Here is a 23,750-nt window from a genome sequence, read left to right as displayed (position 1 = left end):
GCTGGTCCCCATATTGAGGCTGTCATAGATAAAACAGTCATGAACATTGGAGGCACGTCTCTGTGTGGATGTCTGGTGACATTTGGCGTGGGCATAAACCCAGGAGTGGGACTATTAGGATTTTTTTTTTTTTTTGAGACAGAGTCTCACTTTGATGCCCAGGCTAGAGTGAGTGCCCTGGCGTCAGCCTAGCTTACAGCAACCTCAAACTCCTGGGCTCAAGCGATCCTCCTGCCTCAGCCTCCTGAGTAGCTGGGACTACAGACATGCGCCACCATGCCCGGATAATTTTTTTCTATATATGTTAGTTGGCCATTTAATTTCTTTCTATTTATAGTAGAGACGGGGTCTCGCTCTTCCTTAGGCTGGTTTCGAACTGCTGACCTCGAGCAATCCGCCCGCCTCGGCCTCCCGGAGTGCTGGGATTACAGGCGCCCGGCCTATTTTTTTTTTTTTTTTTTAAGAGATGGGGGTCTGGCTATATTGCCCAGGCTGGAGTGCAGTGGCGTCATCGCAGCTCACTGCAGCCTCCAACTCCTGGGCTCAAGCGATCCTCCTGCCTCAGCCTCCCCGGTGGGACATGTTGTTCGTTAAAGAAGGGTTTATAAATCCTGGTCCATCAGACCTAGAGCCCCCAGGAAACAGGAACATTGCCCAGCCCCTGCTAATGAGAAGGCACAGTGAGTCTCCCATTATCCACCCACCGCTGGGGCTGTGACTGCACCACTGGCCCTGGCATGACACGTGCGGGTTAATGACCCACGTTTACAGGGACAGCAGGAGAACACGTCCCAGTGCTCACATACTGGGAGAAACATTTAAGTCCAAGCAGGAAGATGAAACACAGCACAGTGGTCGCTGCAACCTTTCTTGTAAAAGGCCAGAGAATGAATATTTTGCATCCTGCTACCCACATATGGTCTCTGTTGCACAATCTCCTTTGCTTTAAATTTTTGCAAAAGATCTTAGAACTAAGCTATTAAGAGAAATCAAGTAATTGTTAAAAACAAAGTTACCTTAGCAAAGTTGCAGGAGATAATATCACACAAATATCAGTAAATGGCTTGCTGATACACCAACGATAAATATTTTAACACCTCGATGGCCACATCAAAAAAAATTTTTTTTCTCCTTAGGGCTACGGTGTTTTATCACCAAAATAGAATAACAACTTTGGCCAGGCGAGGTGGTTCATGCCTGTAATCCAAGCATTCTGGGAGGCCGAGGCAGGAGGATCGCTCAAGGTCAGGAGTTTGAAACCAGCCTGAGCAAGAAGAGTGAGACGCCATCTCTACTAAAAAATAGAAAGAAATTGGCTAGACAACTAAAAATATATAGAAAAAATGAGCCAGGCATGGTGGCGCATGCCTGTAGTCCCAGCTACTCGGGAGGCTGAGGCAGGAGGATCCCTTGAGCCCAGGAGTTTGAGGTTGCTGTGAGCCAGGCTGACGCCACGGCACTCTAGCCCAGGCAACAGAGTGAGACTCTGTCTCAAAATAAATAAATAAATAAAATAATAGAATAAAAACTTCAAAAATAAAATGGTCCTAATTTATTTATTTATTTATTTTTTTTATTTTTTTTATTTTTTAGCACACATCACACCTGGGAAAAATGGTCCTAATTTAATGAAAAATTTGTTATTTTTATTTTCTGTGGGTGACTTATATGCAACTTGAAAAACAATTCTCCCGGCTCCTAAGGTGAAGAGACGTGTGAGTTACATACACTTCACAAGGCCCCGGTCTCAAAACTAGCGTGAATTAAATACAACTCACATGGCAGTTAATATGTTTAAAAAGTAATTAATTCATGGCCGGGCGCGGTGGCTCACGCCTGTAATCCTAGCACTCTGGGAGGCCGAGGCGGGCGGATTGCTCGAGGTTGGGAGTTCGAAACCATCCTGAGCGAGACCCCGTCTCTACTAAAAATAGAAAGAAATTAATTGACCAACTAAAAATATATATACAAAAAATTAGCCGGGCATGGTGGCACATGCCTGTAGTCCCAGCTACTTGGGAGGCTGAGGCAGGAGGATAGCTTGAGCCCAGGAGTGTGAGGCTGCTGTGAGCTAGGCTGACGCCACGGCACTCACTCTAGCCTGGGCAACAAAAGTGAGACTCTGTCTCAAAAAAAAAAAAAAAAGTAATTAATTCATTGAAAAATCCTGCAAAGAAATTAAAAAATGTTTTTGTTGTTTTTGAGACAGAGTCTCACACTGTCCCCCTGGGTAGAGTGCAGTGGTGTCATCATAGCTCATGGCAGCCTCAAACTCTTGAGCTCAAACAATCCTCCTGCTTCAGCCTCCTGAGTAGCTAGGAATACAAGCATGTGGCACCATGCCCAGCCAATTTTTTAAATTTTTTGTAGAGGTGGGGTCTTGCTATGTTGCCCAGGCTGGCCTCAAACTCCTGGGCTCAAGCGATCCTCCTGCCTCGGCCTCCAACATTGATAGGATTACAGGCATGAGCCATTGTGCCAAACCATGAACAATAAATTGCTGTTGCTTATAAATTACCCAGCCTAAGGCTCTTTTGTTAGAGCGGCAGGAATGGACTAAGACACACACACACACACACACACACACACACAGCCTGTATGTAGCTGCAGGTAAAATTTATTAAGGCAATAATGAACACCAGACAGGCCTCAGCACATTTCTGCTCTAGAACGAATGCCCCACGTCTCAGACCAGAAGTTCAAGTCCATTAGCTATAAAGGCTAATAGCCGGGGACCTTGGCATAGAAAAGGAAGTGGACTATATCAACTCCGTCTGTGATTTTTAGGAAGGAAAACATTTTTCTTTTTTTTTTTTTTTTGGAACCATCCAGAAAAAACATTTATCCAAAAAAACCTCTCGCTACTGACTGATGGGGCCAGGCTTCCCACAAGCTTCCTTCAAGCTCAGAGGGGCAAGCGACGGGGCGGGTGGGTGACGTCCCCGCTGTGTGTTTTTGCCCTGTTCCAACGCTGTCACCTAGGACAGCGGCCACGACGTCCCCGGCAGTTGGAGGGGTCGCCCCCTATTAAAAAGCGGTAGCCCGAAAGCAGAAACACGTATTGGTCTGCCCTTACGGCGAATGCGACATCCCTGTTTTGAGAGCCTCAGTTTCCCAAGTCGGCAGCTACAAGAGCGGGACGGGGCCCCCCAAGCCCCGGCCTCTCCCCTCTACTTCTTCCCTTCCGGGCCCTTCTCGGTGATCCCGGGGGCAAAAGGCCCCACCAGCCACATGACGGGCGGGCTCTGCGCCACGCACTCCACCACGTGGTCCAGGGCCTCTCGGGCCTGGGCCACCCGCTCCTGGCTCTGGGCCAGGACGCCGCTGGACAGGTCCTGGAAGGAGCGGACGCCCGCAAAGGTGGCCTGGAGGTCCTCCACCTGGCGGCGGGCCAGCCGTGCCTGGTCCCTCACACCGGCCGGCAGGCCCTGCACGCTGGCCCCCAGGGAGACGCAGGTGGCCTGCAGCTGCCGGGCAATGTCACGCAGCATGGCCAGCGCCCGGGACTCCACCTGCTGGGAGAGACGGCGGCTGAGCAGGGACGTCCGCTTCCGGCGGGCAGAGGGACCTGATCTTCGGGAAAATTCTAACGCAGCGGTTCCCCACACGGGCTCTGGGTGTTGTGGGTTTTGCTTGTTTTGTTTTTGAGACAGGGTCTCGCTCTGTCCCCCGGGCTGGAGTGCAGTGGCGTCATCACAGCTCACTGCGGCCTCCAACTCCTGGGCTCCAGAGATCCTCCTGCCTCAGCCTCCTGAGCGGCTGGAACGCATCTGATCTTAGCCACCCTACAGAGGGTCCTGCATCCCGTCTCCAGATGGGGAAACCGAGGCCCGCAGAGGGTAAGCTGAGAAGCGCTAGTGCAGACAGAGACTGAAGGAGTGTCACTGAGAACGAGGTGTGAGAATGGTGTGAGGCGTGGATGTCGGGAGGGCTTTAGCGCCCGGGGGGTACAGGTGGCAAAACCCGTCAGCGTGTGCCATGAGAGGCCGACGGTTGGCAGAGGATGGCAGATTAGAGGGTGCTCTGGGATTGGGGAGAGAGGAATTCTAGACTGCAGGTCAGCGGGACACAGCTTAGCACGGAGAAGTCTGAGTCGCGTCACTATCAAAATATCCTCCGATTCCCAAGCCACACCCATACCTGAGAGCAGAAATCTAGGCGGGCTTCCTGGAGGGGGTGTCCTGAAAGCATTACTGGGAGGAGAGGCGGGGAAGGCACCCTAGGAAGGTGAGCCTCTGGTGGCAGAGGTGTGGAGGGTGACATTGGGGACCCCGAGAACCCCGGGCCACCCTCCCAACCCCGCCCCGCAGTGGATACCTCTGGCTTAGCTGGGTCCTTCTCCGTGCCCTGCACCTGCTTCTGGCTCCAGCTGAGCCACATCTGGTGCAGCTTCTCCTGCCCTTCCGCCAGCCTCTGGTCCACCCCCTGCTTGGCCGCCTCCACCTGGAACGGAGGGGAGAGGACTGAGGGTGGGCGGCTCGCTGCAGCCAGCAGAGCCCGTGAGGTCACATAGGGAGCCTGGGACCCCACTGTCATCTGACTCTCGGGACGGGCGGGACCGAGGGCGGAGGGGGGTGTCGCTTTCATGTAGGGTTGCCACGGCCGGGGGTGGGGTGGGGGGACGGTGGGCTCCGTGCTCTTCGGTTTAATCGGCTCCCTGTGCCCTGGGTGGCTGGTGCGAAGAGAATAGCGGCACATTGACCCCAGGCCACCGCGCCTGGCCACGGGACTGGCTACGGCCGAGGGAACGTGCGCTGCTGTGCCCACAGTGGCAGAGGTTTAAGAATGGCATACGCGCCATTCAAGGAGGAATTTTAAAAAAATTAAAAGAAAAAAATATAAGAAAATTTATTTAAAAAAAAAAAGGGGGGGCCGGGCGCGGTGGCTCACACCTGTAATCCCAGCACTCTGGGAGGCTGAGGCGGGAGGATTGCTCGAGGTCAGGGGTTCAAAACCAGCCTGAGCAAGAGAGACCCCGTCTCTACTATAAATAGAAAGAAATTAATTGGCCAACTAATATATATAGAAAAAATCAGCCGGGCGTGGTGGCGCATGCCTGTAGTCCCAGCTACTCGGGAGGCTGAGGCAGGAGGATCGCTAGAGCCCAGGAGTTGGAGGCTGTAGTGAGCTGCGATGACGCCACAGCACTCCAGCCTGGGCAACAGAGACCTCATCTCCCCCCAAAGAAAAAAAATTAATACAAATAAAAATAAAAACAAAAAAGTAATTAAGTTAAAATGAATGAAGCCATTAAGGAGAGCTCTAATCCGAAAAGACTAATCCGAAAGAAAATTGTAAGAGGAGGTTCGGCCACAGACAGGCGCGGAGGGACGGCCACGTGCAGACACAGGGGAAGGCTGCCGCCTGCAAACCAAGGAGAGAGGCCTCAGAAGGACACCTTGACCTTGGACTTCCTTTTTTTTTTTTTGAGACACAGTCTCACTTTGTTGTCCAGGCTAGAGTGAGTGCCGTGGCATCAGCCTAGCTCACAGCAACCTCAAACTCCTGGGCTCGAGCGATCCTCCTGCCTCAGCCTCCCGAGTAGCTGGGACTACAGGCATGCGCCACCATGCCCGGCTAATTTTTTGTATATAGATTAGTTGGCCAATTAATTTCTTTCTATTTATAGTAGAGACGGGGTCTCGCTCTTGCTCAGGCTGGTTTCGAACTCCTGACCTTGAGCGATCCACCCGCCTCGGCCTCCAAGAGAGCTAGGATGACAGGCGTGAGCCACCGCGCCCGGCCCCTTGGACTTCCACCTCCAGTGATGGGAGGGAGGCCAGGACAGCGCGAAGTCATGGGGTGGCCCTGCCCGGGGGCTGCGGGTGGGTGAGGGATGGCCCCTGCACACGCGCACACACACACACACACACGCACACGCACACACACGCACACACGCACACACATGCACACACACACACACAGACACACACGCACACACACGCACGCACACACACACGGACGCACACGCACACACAGACACACACGCACACACACGCACGCACACACACACACGGACGCACACACACACGCGCACACGCACACACACGCGGGCCTCACCAGGCTGAGGGCCTGCGACAGCTGCAGCAGGGCGTCCTGCGCCGTCTGGCCGGCGCGGCGCAGCTTGCACAGCGAGTGCTCGTAGGCGCGCTGGCGCAGCCGCTCCGACAGGGAGCCCAGGCGCACGAAGTAGCTCTGCTCCTGCCGCTGCTGCTGCACGGACGCCATGCCGGAGCCCTCGGGGGACGTGGCGAGGAGGGCTGCGGGGAGGAGGGACAGGCTCCATGAAGGCCGGCCACGCCTCGCGGCCGCTGGGGTCCCCCCCGCCCAACTTTCTACCCTGGAGCTGCTCACAAGCCGCTAAGGCCTGCGGGTGAAAGATGCCTGCGCCTCAGTTTCCCCTTCTGCAAAATGGGGAGGAGGGAACTGAACCTCTCGGGATGTGGGGGACTTATACTGGTGCCAGGGTCTCAAAGGATGGCCTGAGGGCCAGTCGGTCTCGCTCCACTTTTGTGCAGCCCGTGAATGCAACCACGCAGGGTCACCATAGTCCTGCGGCGAAAATGACGCTGCCGCCAACGACAGCTCCCATATACGGTCGCGTGCACGGTGGTATGTAGCGGTACAGTCTTATATTTTTCCTGTTTTTTTTTTCCTTTTGAGACAAGGTCTTGCTCTGTCGCCCAGGCTGCAGTGCAGTGGCGCCATCACAGCTCACTGCAGCCTCCAACGCCTGGTCTCAAGCGATCCTCCCGCCTCGGCCTCCCAAAGTGCTGGGATCACACACGTGAGCCGCCGAGACTGGCTCCTTATCCACTTCTTTACAGAAAAAGAGTCGGATGATCTTGTATTAGTGCCTAACGCCTGTAATCCCAGCACTTTGGGAGGCCGAGGCGGGAGGATCGCTTGTGTTGGAGGCTGCAGGGAGCTGTGATGGCGCCACTGCACTCCAGCCTGGGCGACAGAGTGAGACCTTGTCTCAGAAAAGAAAAAAGAAAATGTTTGTCATTCCCTGGTCTATAGGGAAGTGATTTTGCCAGTATGCCTCAGTTTCTCCTTCTGTAACACCGCCCCAGTCAGAGCTGCCTCAAGGGTGACATTTGGACTACCTTGTACCCAGACAGGTACACAAATGAATGCTCGACTATTTATTTTATTATCTACTTATAGCACACGCTCCAGCTTTCCATTTATAGTAACGACAAGGTTTCTAGAAGAATCCAGAAAAGTTAATCTAAAGAAGATATCCAGCCAGGGTGGTGGCATGTGCCAGTCATCCCCCAGGTACTGGGGAGGCCGAGGCAGGAGGATCGCTTGAGCCCACGAGTTCCAGACCAGCCTGGACAACACAGCAAGACCCTGTCTCAAAAAAAAAAAAAAAAAAAAAAAAACAACCAAACAAACAAAACAGAACAAGAAGGATATGAAATAAATAAATCTCAGGGAGCACGAATGTGTGCCCAAGGTAATGCAAGAGGACACGTCAGCCAGGCAGGGAAAGCTCCTTCTCACGATCCAGTGAGATCTGCATTTTAGTCACATATTTATGCATCTCATTCTGGGTGAGGGATCACCCCAGAAACGAAACGCGGCCATCAGTGAAACACCAAAATACCACAAGCAGAGCAGCGGGCACGCTGCTCAGTCAAGGCAAGCCTTCCTTTGGGGAAGTCAGTTGTTTCTATACACATTACATAATTCTGGAAGAACACATCGTGATCTAGGGGCAAACTTTTCCTGTTCAGGCCAGACAGTAGACGCTTTCAGTTTTGCAGGCTGTACCATCTCCCCACTACTCGGCTCTGCTATAGAGTGTGGAAGCAGCCACAGACCGTATATACCCCAATGGGTGTCACTGTGTGCCAATAAAACTTTATTTACACAATCAAGTGGTGGGCCACATTTGGCCTGCAGGCTGTACAGTCTAATACAGTCTGCTGGGGAAGGGGATGTCGTAGAAAAATCTTTGTACACTGACACTGAAAAAAGGTTAACACTGGCTGGGCGAGGTGGGTCATGACTGCAATCCTAGCACTCTGGGAGGCTGAGGCAGGAGGATCGTTTGAGCTCAGGAGTTTGAGACCAGCCTGAGCAAGAGCAAGACCCCATCTCTACTAAAAAAAAATAGAAAGAAATTAGCTGGACAACTAAAAAAAAAAAAAAATATATATATATATATAAAATTAGCCGGGCAAGGTGGTGCATGCCTGTAGTCCCAGCTACTAGGGAGGCTGAGGCAGGATTGCTTGAGCCCAGGAGTTGGAGGTTGCTGTGAGCTAGGCTGACACCATGGCACTCTAGCCCAGGCAACAGAGTGAGACTCTGTCTCACAAAAAGTAAAAGAAAACGTCGATCACAAGATGGGCGCAGCGCCTCATGCTTGTAATCCGAGCACTTTGGGAGGCAGAGACGGGAGAGTCATTTAAGGCCAAGAGTTGAAGGCCAGCCTGGGCAACACAGCGAGACCCCCTGTCTGTACAAAAACTACAAAAATTAGCCGGGCATGGTGGCACATGCCTGTAGTCCCAGCTACTTGGGAGGCTGAGGCAGGAGGATCGCTGGAGGCCAGGTGTTCCAGGCCACAGTGAGCTATGGCCGTGCCACTGCACTCCAGCCAGGGTGACAGACTGAGACCCTTTCTGGAAAAACAATAACAACAACAAAAAACTGAACGCAAAAAAACAAGCACTTGGGACATTTACAGACAGCAAAGATGAAAGCCTACATTTCGAGAAAAATGGCTTCTTCCCCACTGTCCCTCCCCCCCCCCCGCCCCCCAAAGGCTTCTGGGAAGCCGGGAGCTGCCGCTCAGAAGTGAAAGCAGCTTTGTCATTTAGGCCAAGGACGGCCGGCAGCGTCCCGCAAGCCCGGGCAAGCGGCAGGGCCTGCAGAAAGCGCTGGGACCTTGGTAAGCAAGCGCCAGGGACCCAAGGCAGGGCAGGGAGGCGGCCGCTCACCTGGCCCGAGCCCCAGGAGCAAACCTCGGGCCCTGGCCTCGCTGCCGCAGCTCGCCACACCCTCCCCCGCAAAGCACCCTGATTTCACTCTCCGCAGACACCCTTGAAAATCAAAGGTGGTCAGATGGGGCCATTCTCTGCCACAGTTGTCATTCCTGCTCTCTTTGCATTTATTTATTTATTTGAGACAGGGTCTCCCTCTGTCGCCCAGGCTGGAGTGCAGTGGCGTCATCATAGCTCACTGCAGCCTCCAACTCCTGGCCTCAAGCGATCCTCCTGCCTCAGCCTCCTGAGTAGCTGGGACTACAGGTGCCACGACACCCAGCTAAATTTTTTATTTTTCGTGGAGATGGGGTCCCGCTCTTGCTCAGGCTGGTCTCAAACTGCTGGCCTCAAGCAATCCTCCCGCCTGAGCCTCCCAGAGTGCTGGGATTTCAGGTGTGAGGCGCCTTGCCCGGCCCCTTGCTGTCCTCTTGAAATCCTACCAGACCTGGGTCAACACCTTCCTCCTAGAGGACCCCTCCTGCCCTGCGGCCTTTGACACCGAGACCCACAGCCGAGTCTTACACCGGGTTTGAGCCCCCCCTCCGGACCAGCGGCCACTGCCCCCGGGAACACGGGGGACAGCAGGGAACAGACCAACCGGTCTCTTCCGCCAGGAACCTCAGAGTTGGGTAGAAACGCAATAATCGGGGGTTGAAAGCTCAAAGGACAAGTGGCACAGTGCCACAGGCCACGTGCTTTCGGTTCCAATCAAATATCACCTTCCTATAAATGCAGCTGCCCCCCAACCCCCAGATCTTTCCTTTAACTGGATTTTTGGACCCTGAGCTCGGGGAGTTCTGCAGGGCGGGGCGCGTTCAGGACGCACCCTCACCACCTGGAGGATGGCCCAGGACACAGCGCGCCCGCGAGCACTTGCCCCAGCTAGGAGAAGCCCGGGGCGGGGAAGGGGCAGGCGCCAGAGGAGAGGCTGTTTCTGAGACATTTTATGCAAGGATTGGAGGACCTGCTCGGCACCAGGCCCCGTGCTAGACGCAGGGAGGCAGCGGCGACCAAGACAGAAATTTCTGCTTCGGGGACTCGATGATGAGATAAAACGGAGCGGGGGCTGGGGCGGAGGGGTGTCGGGACACGATAAGGATGAGGGAGGTGGCAACTGCAGAGACCAGAGGCCTCGCCGGGGAGGTGGCATTTGAGTTGGACAGACAAGCCTTATAGAAGAAACAGCCCGTGCAAAGGCCCTGGGGCAGGAGCGCACCTGGCATGTTGGAGGCACAGCGAGGAGGCCCGTGCGGCTGGAGCAGAGGGAGAAGGGGGAGAGAGGGAGGACAGGAGGGCAGGAAGGGGACAGGGCAGGTCGTGCAGGGCCTGGTGGGCTGCAGGGAAGGCTTGGGCTTTGACCCGGAGGGAGGCGGGAGCCATGGAGGGCTGTGGACAGAGGAGGGCCAGGCCCTGACTCGGGTGCTCACAGGCGCCCTCTGGTGGCTGCTGCGGGGAGGACGGCCTGGGGGGTCAGGGCACCGGAGGGGAGGCGGCAGGAACAGGTGACAGACCCAGGAATCCGAGAGGCCCGCAGGCCGCACTCACCCAGCTCGGCGTCCGTCATGGGCAGGTGGTTGTCCGCCCACTGCTCCGACCTGCCCAGCACCGTGTCCACCCCGCCCAGCACCATCTGGCCCACGCCGGAGCCCGCCACGGAGTGGACCCCGCTGGCCACCGCGGACTTGGTCTTGTCCACGCCGCTCTGCACGGCGCCGCGGGTCATGTCCACCGCCTCCGTCACCCGGGCGGCCACCGTGTCCCTGGCACTGGACACCGTGCTGGACACCATCTCTCGGGCCCCCGACACCCCGGACGACACGAGCTCCTTGGCGTCCGCCAGGACCTGCAATGGGGCAGCGTCAGAGCCGCCGTCCTCCCTCCGCCCCCCGCAACCCTCCCCTGCACCCCAGCTCCCAAGGAAGCTGAAGGGGGGGCCCCCAGGTGACTCTGAGTCGCAGTCCCTGCCTTGATCGCCGCCGCCAGAATGCTTGGGTTGGATCCCTGGCTTCCCAGCTGTGTGGCCTCGGGCAAGGCACTCTACCTCTCTGTGCCTCTGTTCCTCTGTCTGGGAGTGTTTTTAGAGATGGAGGGGGGTGACGGTCATGCGACCATGTGGACGTGCTTAACGCCACCGAGCTGTGCGCTTGGAAAAGGTTTGAGATGGTGAATTCTACGCTGTGCACTTCGCCACAGTTGAATTCCATCAGCCACAGCAGCAGGAGCCGCGACAGCCAGAAGGGACAACCTGAGCGCTCACCGGCAGGTGCACGGGCACACGCGACCAGGCCTGCCACACGGAGTCTCGCTCTGTTGCCCGGGCTAGAGTGAGTGCCGTGGCGTCAGCCTAGCTCACAGCAACCTCACACTCCTGTGCTCAAGCAATCCTCCTGCCTCGGCCTCCCGAGTAGCTGGGACTACAGGCATGCGCCACCGTGCCCGGCTAATTTTTTCTATATATTTTTAGCCGGCCGATTAATTTCTTTCTACTTTTAGTAGAGACTGGGTCTCATCCTTGCTCAGGCTGGTCTCTAACTCCTGATCTCGAGCGATCCTCCCGCCTCGGCCTCCCAGAGTGCTGGGATTACAGGTGTGAGCCACCGCGCCTGGCCCACAATGGGATGCTATTTAGCCTTAAAAAGGGACGGGGCTCGGACACACAAGTCCGTTTAGGCGAAATGCCCAGAAGCCGCAAATCCACAGGGACAGGGTGAATGAGTGGCTGTCGGGATGGGGGAGGCGGTGGGGACAGGGCTTCTTCCGGGCTGACCACAGCGCTCTACAGCGGGCCGCGGCCGGGGACGCCCCTGACCTGCTCCGAGGGCCGCTGCAGGATGGGCAGGCTCTCCTCCAGCTTGTCCAGGCCGCGGTGCGCGTATCCGCTGGCCGAGGCGACTGTGGGAGACAGGACAGGCGGGCGCCTCACTCCCACCGCCCGGGAGCCTGGGGAAGGCCACCGCGGGCGGATTTGCAGGGGAGCCGGGCGGGGAGCCGGGCGGGGAGCCGGGCGGGGAGCCGGGCGCTCGGGCTTCACTCACTCTGGGGCTCGAGCCTGGACAGCAGGGGCTGGGCCCCGCTCGCCGCGGCGGCCGCCAGCGTCCGCACGCCCTTCTCTGCCGCGTCGCAGACGGTCCTGACGTGCGGGTGGCTCTCCTTGGTGGAGGCGTAGGCGGCCGACACCATGCCGCAGGTGGAGCTGACCAGGGGCATGCTGGCCACGCGGCCCGCCACGCTGGGCTGCGCGGGAGGAGGCGGCTCAGGGGGGCCAGGCCGGACACGCGGCCGCCCCGGCTCTGCTCTTGCTCCCGCTGGCGAAACCCCCAGCCCGGCCCGGCCCGGCCCGCAGCGCAGGGGTTGCACAAGCCAGGAACTCTGGGCTTCCGCCACGTCCTTCCTTTCTCTAGCTGCGGCTCATCCGTTCCAGGGAGCGTGTCTCGGGGACGGGGCGCCCATGCTTGCAGAGCTGGGGGCCGAGCACTATGGGCTGCAAACTATATACAGCTCTCGGGCCAAACCCGGCCTGGGTTTGGGTCAGGGCAGGTAAAAATCCACTTGATTTTTTTTTTTTTTTTTTGAATTGGGGTCTTGCTCTGTTGCCCAGGCTGGAGTGCCGTGGCATCATCACAACTCACTGCAGCCTCCAACTCCTGGGCTCAAGCGATCCTCCTGCCTCAGCCTCCCGAGTAGCTGGGACTACAGGCGTGAGCCACCATGCCCGGCTAATTTTTCTATTTTTGGTAGAAACGGGGTCTCACTCTTGCTCAGGCTGGTCTTGAACTCCCAACCTCAAGCAATCCTCCTGCCCCGGCCTCCTCCAAGAGCTTTTCAGATTCCCGTTCCTCCCGCCCCACCCGGGGCACCTGTGAGCGACCCGTACCATGCTCAGTAACACCCCCCTCCAGCCTCCCAGGGTACTGACGTCACTGGGCAGGGGGCCATCCCAGCCCCTGGCCCCAGCCCTTCCTCACCTGCTGCACCGGTTCTTCCGCTGTCACCTGGGCGGCAGCATTGGCCTCTGTCTCGTTGGCGGACATGGTCTCAGCAGCAGGCACTGCGAACGGAGGGAGCAGACAGGGTACAGCGTGCCCGGACTTTTCCCTGGAGGGCGGGGCCGGGCCACGCTGGAGCTGGGGGAGTCACCTGTGGACCCTGTCCCACGGCAGGTGCCCCGTCAGCAGGTCTGGGGTGGGTGCGACCTGTCTCTGCATTTCTGACACGCCCCCAGGTGGTGGTGGCCTGGCAGCTTGTCCCCAGGCCACGCCTTGGGGAGCAGGTTTGGAAGCAGCCCCTCAAGGGCTCACCTGTATGGCCTGTCCTCCCGGAAAGCGGGTAAGGTCCCAAACCTCTACCCGGGGCAATCTGCCAGTAGCTGCCGGGTTTCAAAACCTATCTTCCCTTTGCCCCAGAAACCTCAGTTCCGGGAAGATGCCACCCCTGCACTGCCACCTGCGATCCCAGCACTCTGGGAGGCCGAGGCGGGAGGATCCCTTGAGGTCAGGAGTTTGAGACCAGCCTGAGCAAGAGCGAGACCCCGTCTCTACTAAAAACAGGAAAATTAGCCAGGCGTGGTGGCTGCACCTATAGGCCCAGCTCCTCGGGAGGCTGAGGCAGGAGGATCACTTGAGCCCAGGAGTCGGAGATTACAGTGAGCTGTGACGATGCCACGGCACTCCAGCCTGGGGGACACAGTGAGACTTTGTCTCCAAAAGAAAAAAAAAGGTTAGGCTTTGAAAACAAGGTGGGGAGAACATGCCTGCCCCCACACCTGTGTGTGCTCTGTTTACCTGGCCAGGTGAGATGAGACAGGCCTGACATCACCATACCGCATTCCCGGAGGGAAGCCAGGAGTCCCAGCTCTGCCCCTGCTATGTGAGGTTGAGCAAGGTGCTCCCTCTCCGCCAGCCTCAGTCATCCCAGCTGTACAATGGGGCTAAAGGTATTGCCTAAGCAGAACCCAGCCAAAGGGTGTTTGGGGAGCACTGGATCAGGAGTCCAGGCCTGGTTTTAAGCCCCAGCTTTGCAACTTCCTAGCAGTAGGAGCATGGGAAGGAAGCAGCCGAGGGGGAGCCTCACTTGCCACATCTGTGAAATGGGTATAACCATTTCATATTAGCTCAGAGCCCCTGGGGACTGGAGGGCATGCTGCAGTGAGGAGCTTGGCAGGCTGTGGAGCATAGCAGGTGCTCAATGAACAGAACCGTCTCACCCCACTCGGGCTTCTCCGTGCAAAGGGGTGAAGCCAGCCAGGAAGGAGCGTCCTGCTTGTTACAAAAGTCCCCCAACCGGGAGGTCAGGCGAGGAGACACACCTAACTCCCCGTGACCACTGCCGGAACTCTTATTCCCCTCACCTGGGCAGGGGCTGCGTAGGCAGGCACCCCAGTCCCGGCCTGGCCTCGGTGGGTTCTCTCAAGCCTCGCTTAGGTCTCATGCCCTCTGGCCACCAATCCCCCTGGCGCTGGCTCAACCAAGGGCGGCCTCTGCAGATGTCAGCCCCTATTGAAGCCCTTGCGGCCAGCGACCCGCCTGCAGCTGGCTCCGAGGCCAGAGCGAGAGCTAGCTGGCGCGCGCGACCCGCCCCTCCACTTCCTAACCAGACACTGAGCAAAGCCAGGAGGCGGGGGCGCTCCGGGCCGGGGACACTCGGCCACCCGGCAGCTGCCCGGGCACAGAGACGCCACTTCCAAACTTCCGAGAGGCTGAGGTCCCCGGCCTTCCTACGTGCGTGTGCGATCCCGCGGCCACACCCGCCCAAGGGAAGGGGGCGGGATTTGACACCCCCCCCCCAGTCAGCTGCGGGGCCAGCAGCCTGGACAAGCCCCCAGGTGGCCAAACCGTGGGGCAGTGTCTCCGAAGTCCCCGGGAGGGGCGAACGCCGAGGAAGTTCGCGCGCAAACTGCGTGTGCAAAAGCGAGCGCACTTCTGGCCGTGCGGAGTATCTGGGGGTGGGCGGGGACCGAGCCCGCCCCGCGGCAGAGGGCTCAGCAAAGTCCCAGGACGCGGGACGGGAGTCCGAGAGTCAGAGCCCGCGGCAGAAGCCAGGTTTTGGGGGGAAGGGGGAAGGGGGAAGGGGTGCCCGGCGCCGGCCGGAGACCCCTCCCCAAGCCGCAGAGCGCGGCCAAGCACCGCCCTCTCCCGAGAAAGGCCCTCCCCGCCCCCTTCGCCTGTGGGGCGCCCCCGGGCTTGGGGGACCCCGCCCCCCAGCTCAGTCGGGGCGCCCCCGCCTCTCACCACGGCCAGCGGGACGTCCGGGGCGCGGCCGCCACGACTCCCCGGCCAGCTCTGAAGCCGTCCAGGCCGGGGCGGGGCGGGCTCTTACCTCGGTGGAGGGGCTGGGCATCGGGGAGTGACGGGCCAGAGGACCAATAGGGTCGGGGGGCGTCCCCAGCCGGCCCCGCCCCTTGGCCACTTACCCAGGTCCGAGAAGCAGCGTGCGCCCTGTCCCTGGAGGGGAGGGGCCCCTCCCGGACCTCGCCCGCGCCAGCCTTGGGACGCCCCTCCCCAGCTGGGGCGCTGCGAACTCAGCTGGGGACGTGACTGCGATCCGGGCCCCCCATTTCTCCGGTGGCCAAACTGAGGCTAGAAGACCCCAGTGATGGTTGCCCAGCCCACCAGCGGTACAAGCGACGTGAACCACCTATTGAGACTTTGCGCCTGCCCTGCCCAGCATCGCGACACTCAATCCTCCCAACACTAGGTTGTCCCTTTGTCAGGCCCATTTTACAGGTGTGGAATCTGGGGTCCACAGAGGGTCATTCAGCGCCAGACAAGGGCCAATCCTGCAGGCTCTCTGGCTCCTGGATCAGCCTCTTCCTAACGCAGCTCCGCTTGGTTCTTTCCTTTTTGTTTGGAGGCAGAGCCTCGCTCTGTCACCCAGGCTAGAGTGCAGTGGCATCACCATGGCTCACTGCAACCTCCAACTTCTGGGCTCACGCGATCCTCCTAAGTAGCTGGGACGTTTGCTACCATGCCTGACTAATTTTCCTTATTTTTTGTGCAGACGGGGTCTGTGTTGCCCAGGCTGGTCTCGAACTCCTGGCCTCAAGCTATCCTCCCACCTCTGCCTACCAAAGTGCTGGGATTACAGGCGCGAGCCACCACTGCACCCGGCCTCCACTTGGGTTCTCCCCTCCCCAAATAATGGTCTGTAAACCCAAAACCTCAATCTTGGATGGCTCCAGGAGCCAGGCAGGAGGTCTCTGTTGAGAGGTGGCACCTGTCCTGCCCAGAGGGGTGGGGCAGAGCAGTGCCCGGTGGGAGACCCACCTGGAGATTCGCAGATGCACAGGAATTTCAGCCCTTTGAAGTGTCCTGCCTCTCAGGAAACGTTTTGACCAAATAAAACCCAACCGGGGCGGTATCCGGCCCGGGGCCACCAGGTCGCAGCCTCTGCTAAATTATCTGAATTGGGGGTGAGGCTTCTGGAACTTCTAGAGAAAACATGGACAAAATTGGTTGCCTGTGACTAAGTGCTTTTATTTTGACAAGGTCTACACTAGCGCTATGCAATAGAACTCTCTGTGATGTTGGGAATGTTCTAGAATTCTGTGCCGCCCAATATGCTGGCCCCTAGCACCCGCTGGCTTCGCACGCTAGACACTGAATGTTTAAATATAAGGGACCACGTGCAGCCGGACAGATGCACAAGGGAGTCCGAGACCCCAAAACGGCTAAAGCCATAAACTGTAAACAGGTAACAATGTCACGACTTTTGCTGCATGTGCCCTTTCCTGCTTGTTCGTTCATTCGAGCATGTTTATTGAGTCCCTGTGCTGGGTGCAGGGGCACCGGAAGTGAGCAAAGCAGACTGCTCTTGCATACTCTCCGCCCAGCGGGAGAGATCATGTTAATGATGTGCAACATAAGTGAGCGAACCTTCTACCTATTGGTGGAGTGGCAGAAAAGCAAAGGAAGATACTGGATTACAAAATGTGGGGGCTGCAGTTTTTAATAGGGTGGCCAGGGGAGGCCTTTCTAAGGGACATTTGAGCACAGAAGTGAAGGAGGCAAGGAGGGGGCCGTGTAGACATGGGAAGAGTGATCCTGAGAGAGGGCACAGCCCGTGCAAAGGCCCTGGGGCAGGACGCGCCTGGCATGTCGGAGGCGCAGTGAGGAGGCCCGTGTGGCTGGCGCAGAGTGAGGAGGGGAGAGAAGCAGGAGGGGACAGGGCGAGGTGGCTGAGAGATGACGTGACCCACCCAGGGCACACAGCTCTGAGGTCCCTGGGAGATATGCCTGGTGACCTTCAACTTCCAAGTGGCCTTCAGTGCCCAAATAGCTCTAGTCTAGGGGATGTAACCTGATTGTGATTTGGAAAAGAAAGTGCTGGTGCTTCCGCCCCACAAAGGGCCGGGGAGGCAGGCATGGGATCGGGGAAGGTGGGAAGAGGTGGAGAGAGCAGCAGCAGGCTGGGCAGGGGGTGGGGTGGGCGGCCCAAGGCAAGGACAAGCACAGCACCCAGGTATGCTCGCCCGCTGCTCTGGCGACCTAGGAGCATGGCCAAGGGCATTTGATGCTGCGCATGCGCCAGTGCGGGCGGGGGCGGGGAAGGAAGAGTCCTGGGTTCTGCCCGGGCTCCCTCCACCGCCCCCTCCGTCCAGAAACTTTACCTGCCTGCCCCTACCCCGCCCAGCGTCCGCCAGATGAGGATTGGCGGATTAAAATACAGGACGCCCAGCTAAACTTGACTTTTGGGTCCACGTCGAGCCCATTGGACTTTGGTATGAGTATATCCCACGACATGTTTGGGATATACTCATATTCAAAAATGGTTCATTGTCCATCTGAAATCCAGGTTTCCTTGGGGCATTCTGTTTATTTTGTTTTGTTTTTGTGCGGAATTGGACAGCCCCACCCCACACCCATGTCTCTTTCTCTGCCCCTGCTTAGTCTTCATGGAGGCCCTGTCTCCTCCCAGCCTCTTGGGTGGAGGTGAGGTTCCGTGGGGGCAACACTCCCCCACCCTTGCCTCCCAAAGTCCCAGGGTGGGAGGTAAGAAATAGCTGCTGTTTTCTGAGCTGTGTCATTATTCAGGTCATTATTCAGCGGCCTGGCTCTCTCCCATTTTCTGGATGAGGAAACTAAAGATCAGAGAGGCAGAGTAACTTGCCCCGGGTCACACAGCCAAACATCGCCGGCCACGGGGTTTGAACCTGGAGTCGTCCATCTTCAAGGTCTTTGTTTTTGAGATTGCCTCCTCCTCCTTCTCCTTTTATTGCCTCCTCCTCCTTCTCCTTTTCTTACCTCCGCCTGCTCCCAATTTAAGGGCCCTGAAAACTCCCCTGTTCTTTTCCGCTGAGAGTAGGAGGGCGGCAGGGGAGGTCTGGGCCACAAGGGGGCACTGCTGGTCCCAGATCCATCCCTCCCCGGTCCAGGTGTCCCTTCCTCTGCCCTCTGACCTTTTCCTCCGTCTGTCCGTCCGATGTCCTCTCATGTGTGAGCCTCATGCGTGAGGCCAGCATATTGGGTGGCACAGAATTCTAGAACATTCCCAACATCACAGAAAGTTCTATTGCACAGCACTATCCCATCACTACCCAGTGAGTCACTGGATATTCATTCAACGAGCAACCATTAACAACCTGCTGTGTGCAGGGCCTGTGCAAGGCAGTCCTGGGGACCAGCCTCGACCTCGGCCTGCCCAGAACTCTCAGTCCCTGCGAGAGACAGACACAGGGCGGAGAGTCGCATGAGCACGTCTGAGGGTCCGAGGCTCTTTTGCCCCTGTGGGCCTCCGCCTCCACGAGAAAAAGCACTGAAAACAAACTTTCACAGTCGCGTTGGCATAGAGACAAATGCAGACATGCCCGACCGACGACCGTCCAGCTTAGCAATTTTTTTTTTTTTTTTGAGACAGAGTCTCACTGTGTTGCCCAGGCTAGAGTGAGTGCCGTGGCGTCAGCCTAGCTCACAGCAACCTCAAACTCCTGGGCTCAAGCGATCCTCCTGCCTCAGCCTCCCGAGTAGCTGGGACCACAGGCATGCGCCACCATGCCCGGCTCATTTTTTTTGTGTATATATATATATATTTTTTTTTAGTTGGTCAATTAATTTCTTTCTATTTTTAGTAGAGATGGGGTCTCACTCAGGCTGGTTTTGAACTCCTGACCTCGGGCAATCCACCCGCTTCAGCCTCCCAGAGTGCTAGGATTACAGGCGTGAGCCACCTCGCCCGGCCAACCTAGCAATTTTTTACTTTAGGATGGGTTTATCAGGCTATGGAATGCATTTTTATTTATTTAATTATTTATTTTTTGAGACAGAGTCTCGCTTTGTTGTCCAGGTTAGAGTGAGTGCCGTGGCGTCAGCCTAGCTCACAGCAACCTCAAACTCCTGAGCTCAAGCGATCCTCCTGCCTCAGCCTCCCGAGTAGCTGGGACCACAGGCATGCGCCACCATGCCCGGCTCATTTTTTTTGTGTATATATATATATATTTTTTTTTAGTTGGTCAATTAATTTCTTTCTATTTTTAGTAGAGATGGGGTCTCACTCAGGCTGGTTTTGAACTCCTGACCTCGGGCAATCCACCCGCTTCAGCCTCCCAGAGTGCTAGGATTACAGGCGTGAGCCACCTCGCCCGGCCAACCTAGCAATTTTTTACTTTAGGATGGGTTTATCAGGCTATGGAATGCATTTTTATTTATTTAATTATTTATTTTTTGAGACAGAGTCTCGCTTTGTAGCCCAGGCTAGAGTGAGTGCCGTGGCGTCAGGCTCGCTCACAGCAACCTCACACTCCTGGGCTCAAGCGATCCTCCTGCCTCAGCCTCCCGAGTAGCTGGGACTACAGGCATGCGCCACCATGCCCAGGTAATTTTTTCTATATATATCAGATGGCCAATTAATTTCTTTCTATTTATAGTAGAGACGGGGTCTCGCTCTTGCTCAGGCTGGTTTCGAACTCCTGACCTCGAGTGATCCAGCGCCTCGGCCTCCCAGAGTGCTAGGACTACAGGCGTGAGCCACCACGCCTGGCCTGGAATGCATTTTTTTTTTATTTCAGCATATTATGGGGGTACAGATTTTAAGGTTTCAATAAATGCCCATTCCCCCCTCCCCCCACAAGTCTGAGTCTCCATCATGACCATCCCCCAGATGGTGCGCATATCACTCATTGTGTATGTATATACCCGCCCCCCTGGAATGCATTTTTGCCTTGCGAGTTTTAAAAACTTTTTTTGGCGACAGAGTCTCGCTTTATTGCCTGGGCTGGAGTGCCGTGGCATCATCGTAGCTCACAGCAACCTCCACCTCCTGGGCTCAAAGGATCCCCCTGCCTCAGCCTCCCTTGTTGCTGGGACTACAGGCATGCGCCAACCACTAAGCCCAGCTATTTTTTCTATTTTTAGTAGACACGGGGTCTTGTTCTTGCTCAGGCTGGTCTAGAACTCCTGACGTCAAGCCGTCCTCCTGCCTCAGCCTCCCAGAGTGCAAGGATTTCGGACATGAGGCACTGCGCCCGGCCAATTTAACGATATTTTTGACTTATGATGAGTTTACTTGGATGTAGCCCTATCGTAAGTTGTGGGGCGCCTATATGCTCTCAGGTGAGTTCGTTATTATATAGTCATTGTTATTGGTGTCATTTTTTTCTTCTGATTTCAAGAAAAATTAAAATGAAAACATTTCTTCTGTTTCTCCCTAAAAGTGTCATGGGCCCTGGGCCTCCTGTGTCTGGGGATGAGTAGGTGACAGTGCGGGCAGGTGGATAAGGTAGAGGGTTATCAGGGCTCTACCTGCACGGGGGTGCAGAGGCAAGGTGGGGCCCCTAGGAGGGGCCAGACCCAGGTGGGTGACAGTAGTCCTAGAAGGCTTCTAGGAGGAGGTGATGTCTAAGCCAAGGCCTGAGAGGTGAATAGTGTTCGGGCAGGCAAAGCTACGGAAGCACTCGTCCAGGCGAAAGGAACAGAGTGTCAAAAAGAATGAGGCTAGAGGGTAGAACGCGGTGGCGGGGCGGGGAGAGTGGCCGGGGATAAGAGATGCAGCTGGACAGGTTGGCAAGGGTCCGCCTGCCAGATCTGAGGGTCATAGGGAGCCACAGAAGTTTCTAGAGCAGGGGGCGGCAAGGGCAGGTCGGATCATGGGAAAGATCTCTGGGGCCGCCCTGTGGATAAATGTTCAAAGGGGGCAAGATTGGAGGGTGGGGGACTCGGAGGAGGAAAACGAGCCCAACCTGCTTCAGGTGAGTCTTGAAGAAGAGGTGGGACATAGCGAGGTGGCAGGTGGTGTTCACTCATTCGGGAAGTGTTTACCCAGCGCTCTTTGTGTCCCCGGCTGGAGACAGAGACAGGGACAATCCCTGCCTTCACGGAGCTGTGGGGACATGTATGAGACTCAGAACCGCACGTTGCACGGTATGTGTGAAGTATGGTATGTGAGGGCGGAGGGGAGGGCGGGGAGGGGACAGGGCAGGCCGTGCAGGGCCTGCTGGGCCGCAGGGAGGACTTGGGCTTTTCCCCCCAGGTAGGTGGGAGCCATGGAGGGCTGTGGGCGGAGGGGGGACGGCACTCACTGGCATGTAGGCTTTGGCCCACGCCGGGGGAGCCAGGGCTCAGAGGCTGGCGCCGAGGGGAGGGGGGTCTGTGGAGCCCCACCGGGGAAGGGGCCGGCATGGGACGGGTGAACAGGGCAGGCCGACACGGCCGTGCTCGGGGGTCGGGGAGACAGCAAGGCCAAGCCCAAGGCAGGGGCCCAGCAAAGGGGCAAGTCTTGGGGCCCATTCTTGAGCTCAGTTTCGCTGCTTCTGGAAGCAGAGACTCCTTTTTAGCATAAGTATGTCCCAAATATTGCAAGGGGCCCACTTACACTGCAAAGTGACTCATTCAACCGCGTGTCCTGTATCTACCGGGCAGCGGCCGGGCCCTGTCCGTGTCTCTCCCAGTCGCGGCTCCGGCCGGCGGGTGGACGCCGGGCCGCTGTGTCCCGAAGGCCCGGGGAGGATTTGGTCCTGCTGGCTTGGGCTCGCTGCAGGAAGCCGGGGGCTTTTAACATGCAGGCCCTGGCCTGTCCCCACCCCCGGCCCTCCTGGCGCCAGCTGGGGGAGGGGAGCGGCTCTGAGACCCCTGAGCCCGTCTGCTGGCCTCCCCCCCTCGGGCCAGGAGTGTCCAAAAGGTTCGCACCCCGCCCCTGGAACGCCCCAGGTGACCCCAAGCCCGGCCCCCACCTGGCCTTTGTCTCCCGCTCTCCGGGGCCCTCGTGGCGCCAGCTGCCACCCGTCCCTCGGGGCCACAGCCACCCCCGGCCGCCCCCACACTGGGGAGCCTTGTCCAGGGAGGCCAGGCCCGGGCTAGGGCACAGCCGTCCCCGCGCCAGCTGCCAGGACGTGCCAGTCACGTTGGCGGCGAGAGAACAGCCCGTCCTTGGCGCTCCTGGCTGCCTCTTTGTTCCCGGGTGGAGGTAGGGGGCTGTTGTCCTGGCAACCAGCCCCTTTTCCCCAAAACAGTCACATGAGGTGAAAACTGGGGGGACCTCAGGCCTGGGGGTTCTGGCCAGAGAGGGGTCCCTGTCGCCCAAAGTGGCCAAAGAGCCCCTCCTCCCAGCTGGCCCTGCTGCGCAGAGTTCGTGTTTCCTGGACCATGGCGGGAGGCCGGGCCACCCCCCTTGGGACTGGAATGCCGGAGGTGGCTGCAGGGGGGGTGGACATTCCCAGCGGGGCAGGCACCGTGGTGGCAGCTGCCGGCCTCCGCCTGTCCTGCGTCCCTGCGTTGGAGGCTGCAGCTGGCGTGGGTGGCTTTGGTTCCCAGAGGGGAGGAGGGTTATTTTGGGAGCGAGGGCGAGGGGGGCGTGAGAGACGCCTCCACCGGGGCAGGAAGTGGGGCCGCCCCAGCTGCCTTCTCCGTTGGCCCACCTGGCGTGGCGGGTACGGGGCCACCGCAGAGGAAGTGTCCCCAACGCCCGCCCGTGTGGTCCACTGAGTCTAGCGCCCCAGAGGGGAGGCAGCCAACGGGGAGGGGGCGGGGGCCCGCCGTGGGGGCTCTGCAGAGCGGGTCAGAACCTTCCAGAAGGCTCCCGCCCGGCCTATCAACAGCGCCCGTGGGGAGAGCGGTTATCTCGGCCCGCGCCATGTGTGCGCCTGTAACCCAGCGTGTCCGGGAGGGAGGCGCTATTAACAAATCCCTGCTATGAAAAAAAAAACAAAAACAAATCCCTGCTATGCACACGAGGGAGACTGAGGCACAAAAGCAGAAGGGACTGGCCCAAGGTCAGAGATAAACAGCAGAGGTGGGATTCTCACTGGCAGTGTTTGCTGAGAGACACTTAACTCAAATGGGCCTCCAGCCCCGTAAGGAGCGGAGGATCTGCCCTGCAGGCGGCACTTGGCGATGTCTGGGGACATTTGTGGTTGTCACAACAAGGGGGCGCTCCTAGCGTGGAGCGGGCAGAGTCCGGGGCTGCTGTTTGACACCCTACCGCACACAGGGCCAGGTGCCCCCATCCCCGAGAAGGATCCTGCCCCAAATGCAGAGTCGCGCCAAGGTGGCGGGGCCGGGTCTCCATTCTGGACTCAGTCCATCCTGGGTCCCCGTCGCAGCTCGGCCACTCGCTGGCCGACGATGTCACCGCCTCAGCGGTGACATCTCTGGGATGGGGCCCTTCCTTATCAGCCACGGCGGAACTAACCACTGTGGCTCCCAGACAGACAGAGACAGGATCATGCAATGGCTAGAAGACCTCATCCCGGCGTGAGAAATTGGAAAAACCGCGTCTCTGGGCCTCAGTTGCCTCATCTGTAAAATGGAGCCGCTAATCGCA

The 23,750-nt window shown here is 57.7% G+C and overlaps 1 protein-coding gene across 3 annotated transcripts; it reads right to left on the bottom strand.

The window, feature by feature from the left end:
- Positions 1–2,599: 2,599 nt before the first annotated feature.
- PLIN3 (perilipin 3) lies at positions 2,600–21,190 on the bottom strand. Of its 3 annotated transcripts, none has more exons than XM_075998358.1 (8): positions 21,172–21,190; positions 12,968–13,050; positions 12,038–12,236; positions 11,812–11,894; positions 10,548–10,845; positions 6,061–6,260; positions 4,318–4,443; positions 2,600–3,512 (listed from the first exon to the last, which is right to left on the bottom strand). In XM_075998358.1, the coding sequence occupies exons 2-8, from the start codon at positions 13,031–13,033 to the stop codon at positions 3,171–3,173; spliced, it is 1,314 nt and encodes a 437-aa protein (XP_075854473.1). In that variant the 5' UTR covers positions 13,034–13,050; positions 21,172–21,190; the 3' UTR covers positions 2,600–3,170. The 3 variants fall into 3 exon arrangements, with proteins under 3 accessions (XP_075854473.1, XP_012624681.2, XP_075854474.1); XM_012769227.2 differs by lacking the exon at positions 21,172–21,190 and adding an exon at positions 15,230–15,316 and having other exon boundaries at positions 2,600–3,515; XM_075998359.1 differs by lacking the exon at positions 21,172–21,190 and adding an exon at positions 15,230–15,303 and having other exon boundaries at positions 2,600–3,515; positions 12,968–13,148.
- Positions 21,191–23,750: the final 2,560 nt, after the last annotated feature.

The sequence above is a fragment of the Microcebus murinus genome, chromosome 27 (genome assembly GCF_040939455.1).
Source record: "Microcebus murinus isolate Inina chromosome 27, M.murinus_Inina_mat1.0, whole genome shotgun sequence".
Lineage (NCBI taxonomy): Eukaryota > Metazoa > Chordata > Mammalia > Primates > Cheirogaleidae > Microcebus > Microcebus murinus.
The sequence above is the reverse complement of the archived record's forward strand: the minus strand, read 5'-3'. Positions and strand labels throughout refer to the sequence as shown.

What these genes read in the sequence shown, in the direction of transcription:
- PLIN3 (XM_012769227.2), bottom strand. Translation starts at nt 13,033, where the DNA reads ATGTCCGCCAACGAGACAGAGGCCAATGCTGCCGCCCAGGTGACAGCG. An exon ending in CGGAAGAACCGGTGCAGCAG is followed by an intron (nt 12,237 to 12,967) that starts GTGAGGAAGGGC and finishes CCTCCCGCGCAG; the next exon opens with CCCAGCGTGGCGGGCCGCGT. An exon ending in TGTCGCAGGCCCTCAGCCTG is followed by an intron (nt 4,444 to 6,060) that starts GTGAGGCCCGCG and finishes CCTCCGTTCCAG; the next exon opens with GTGGAGGCGGCCAAGCAGGG.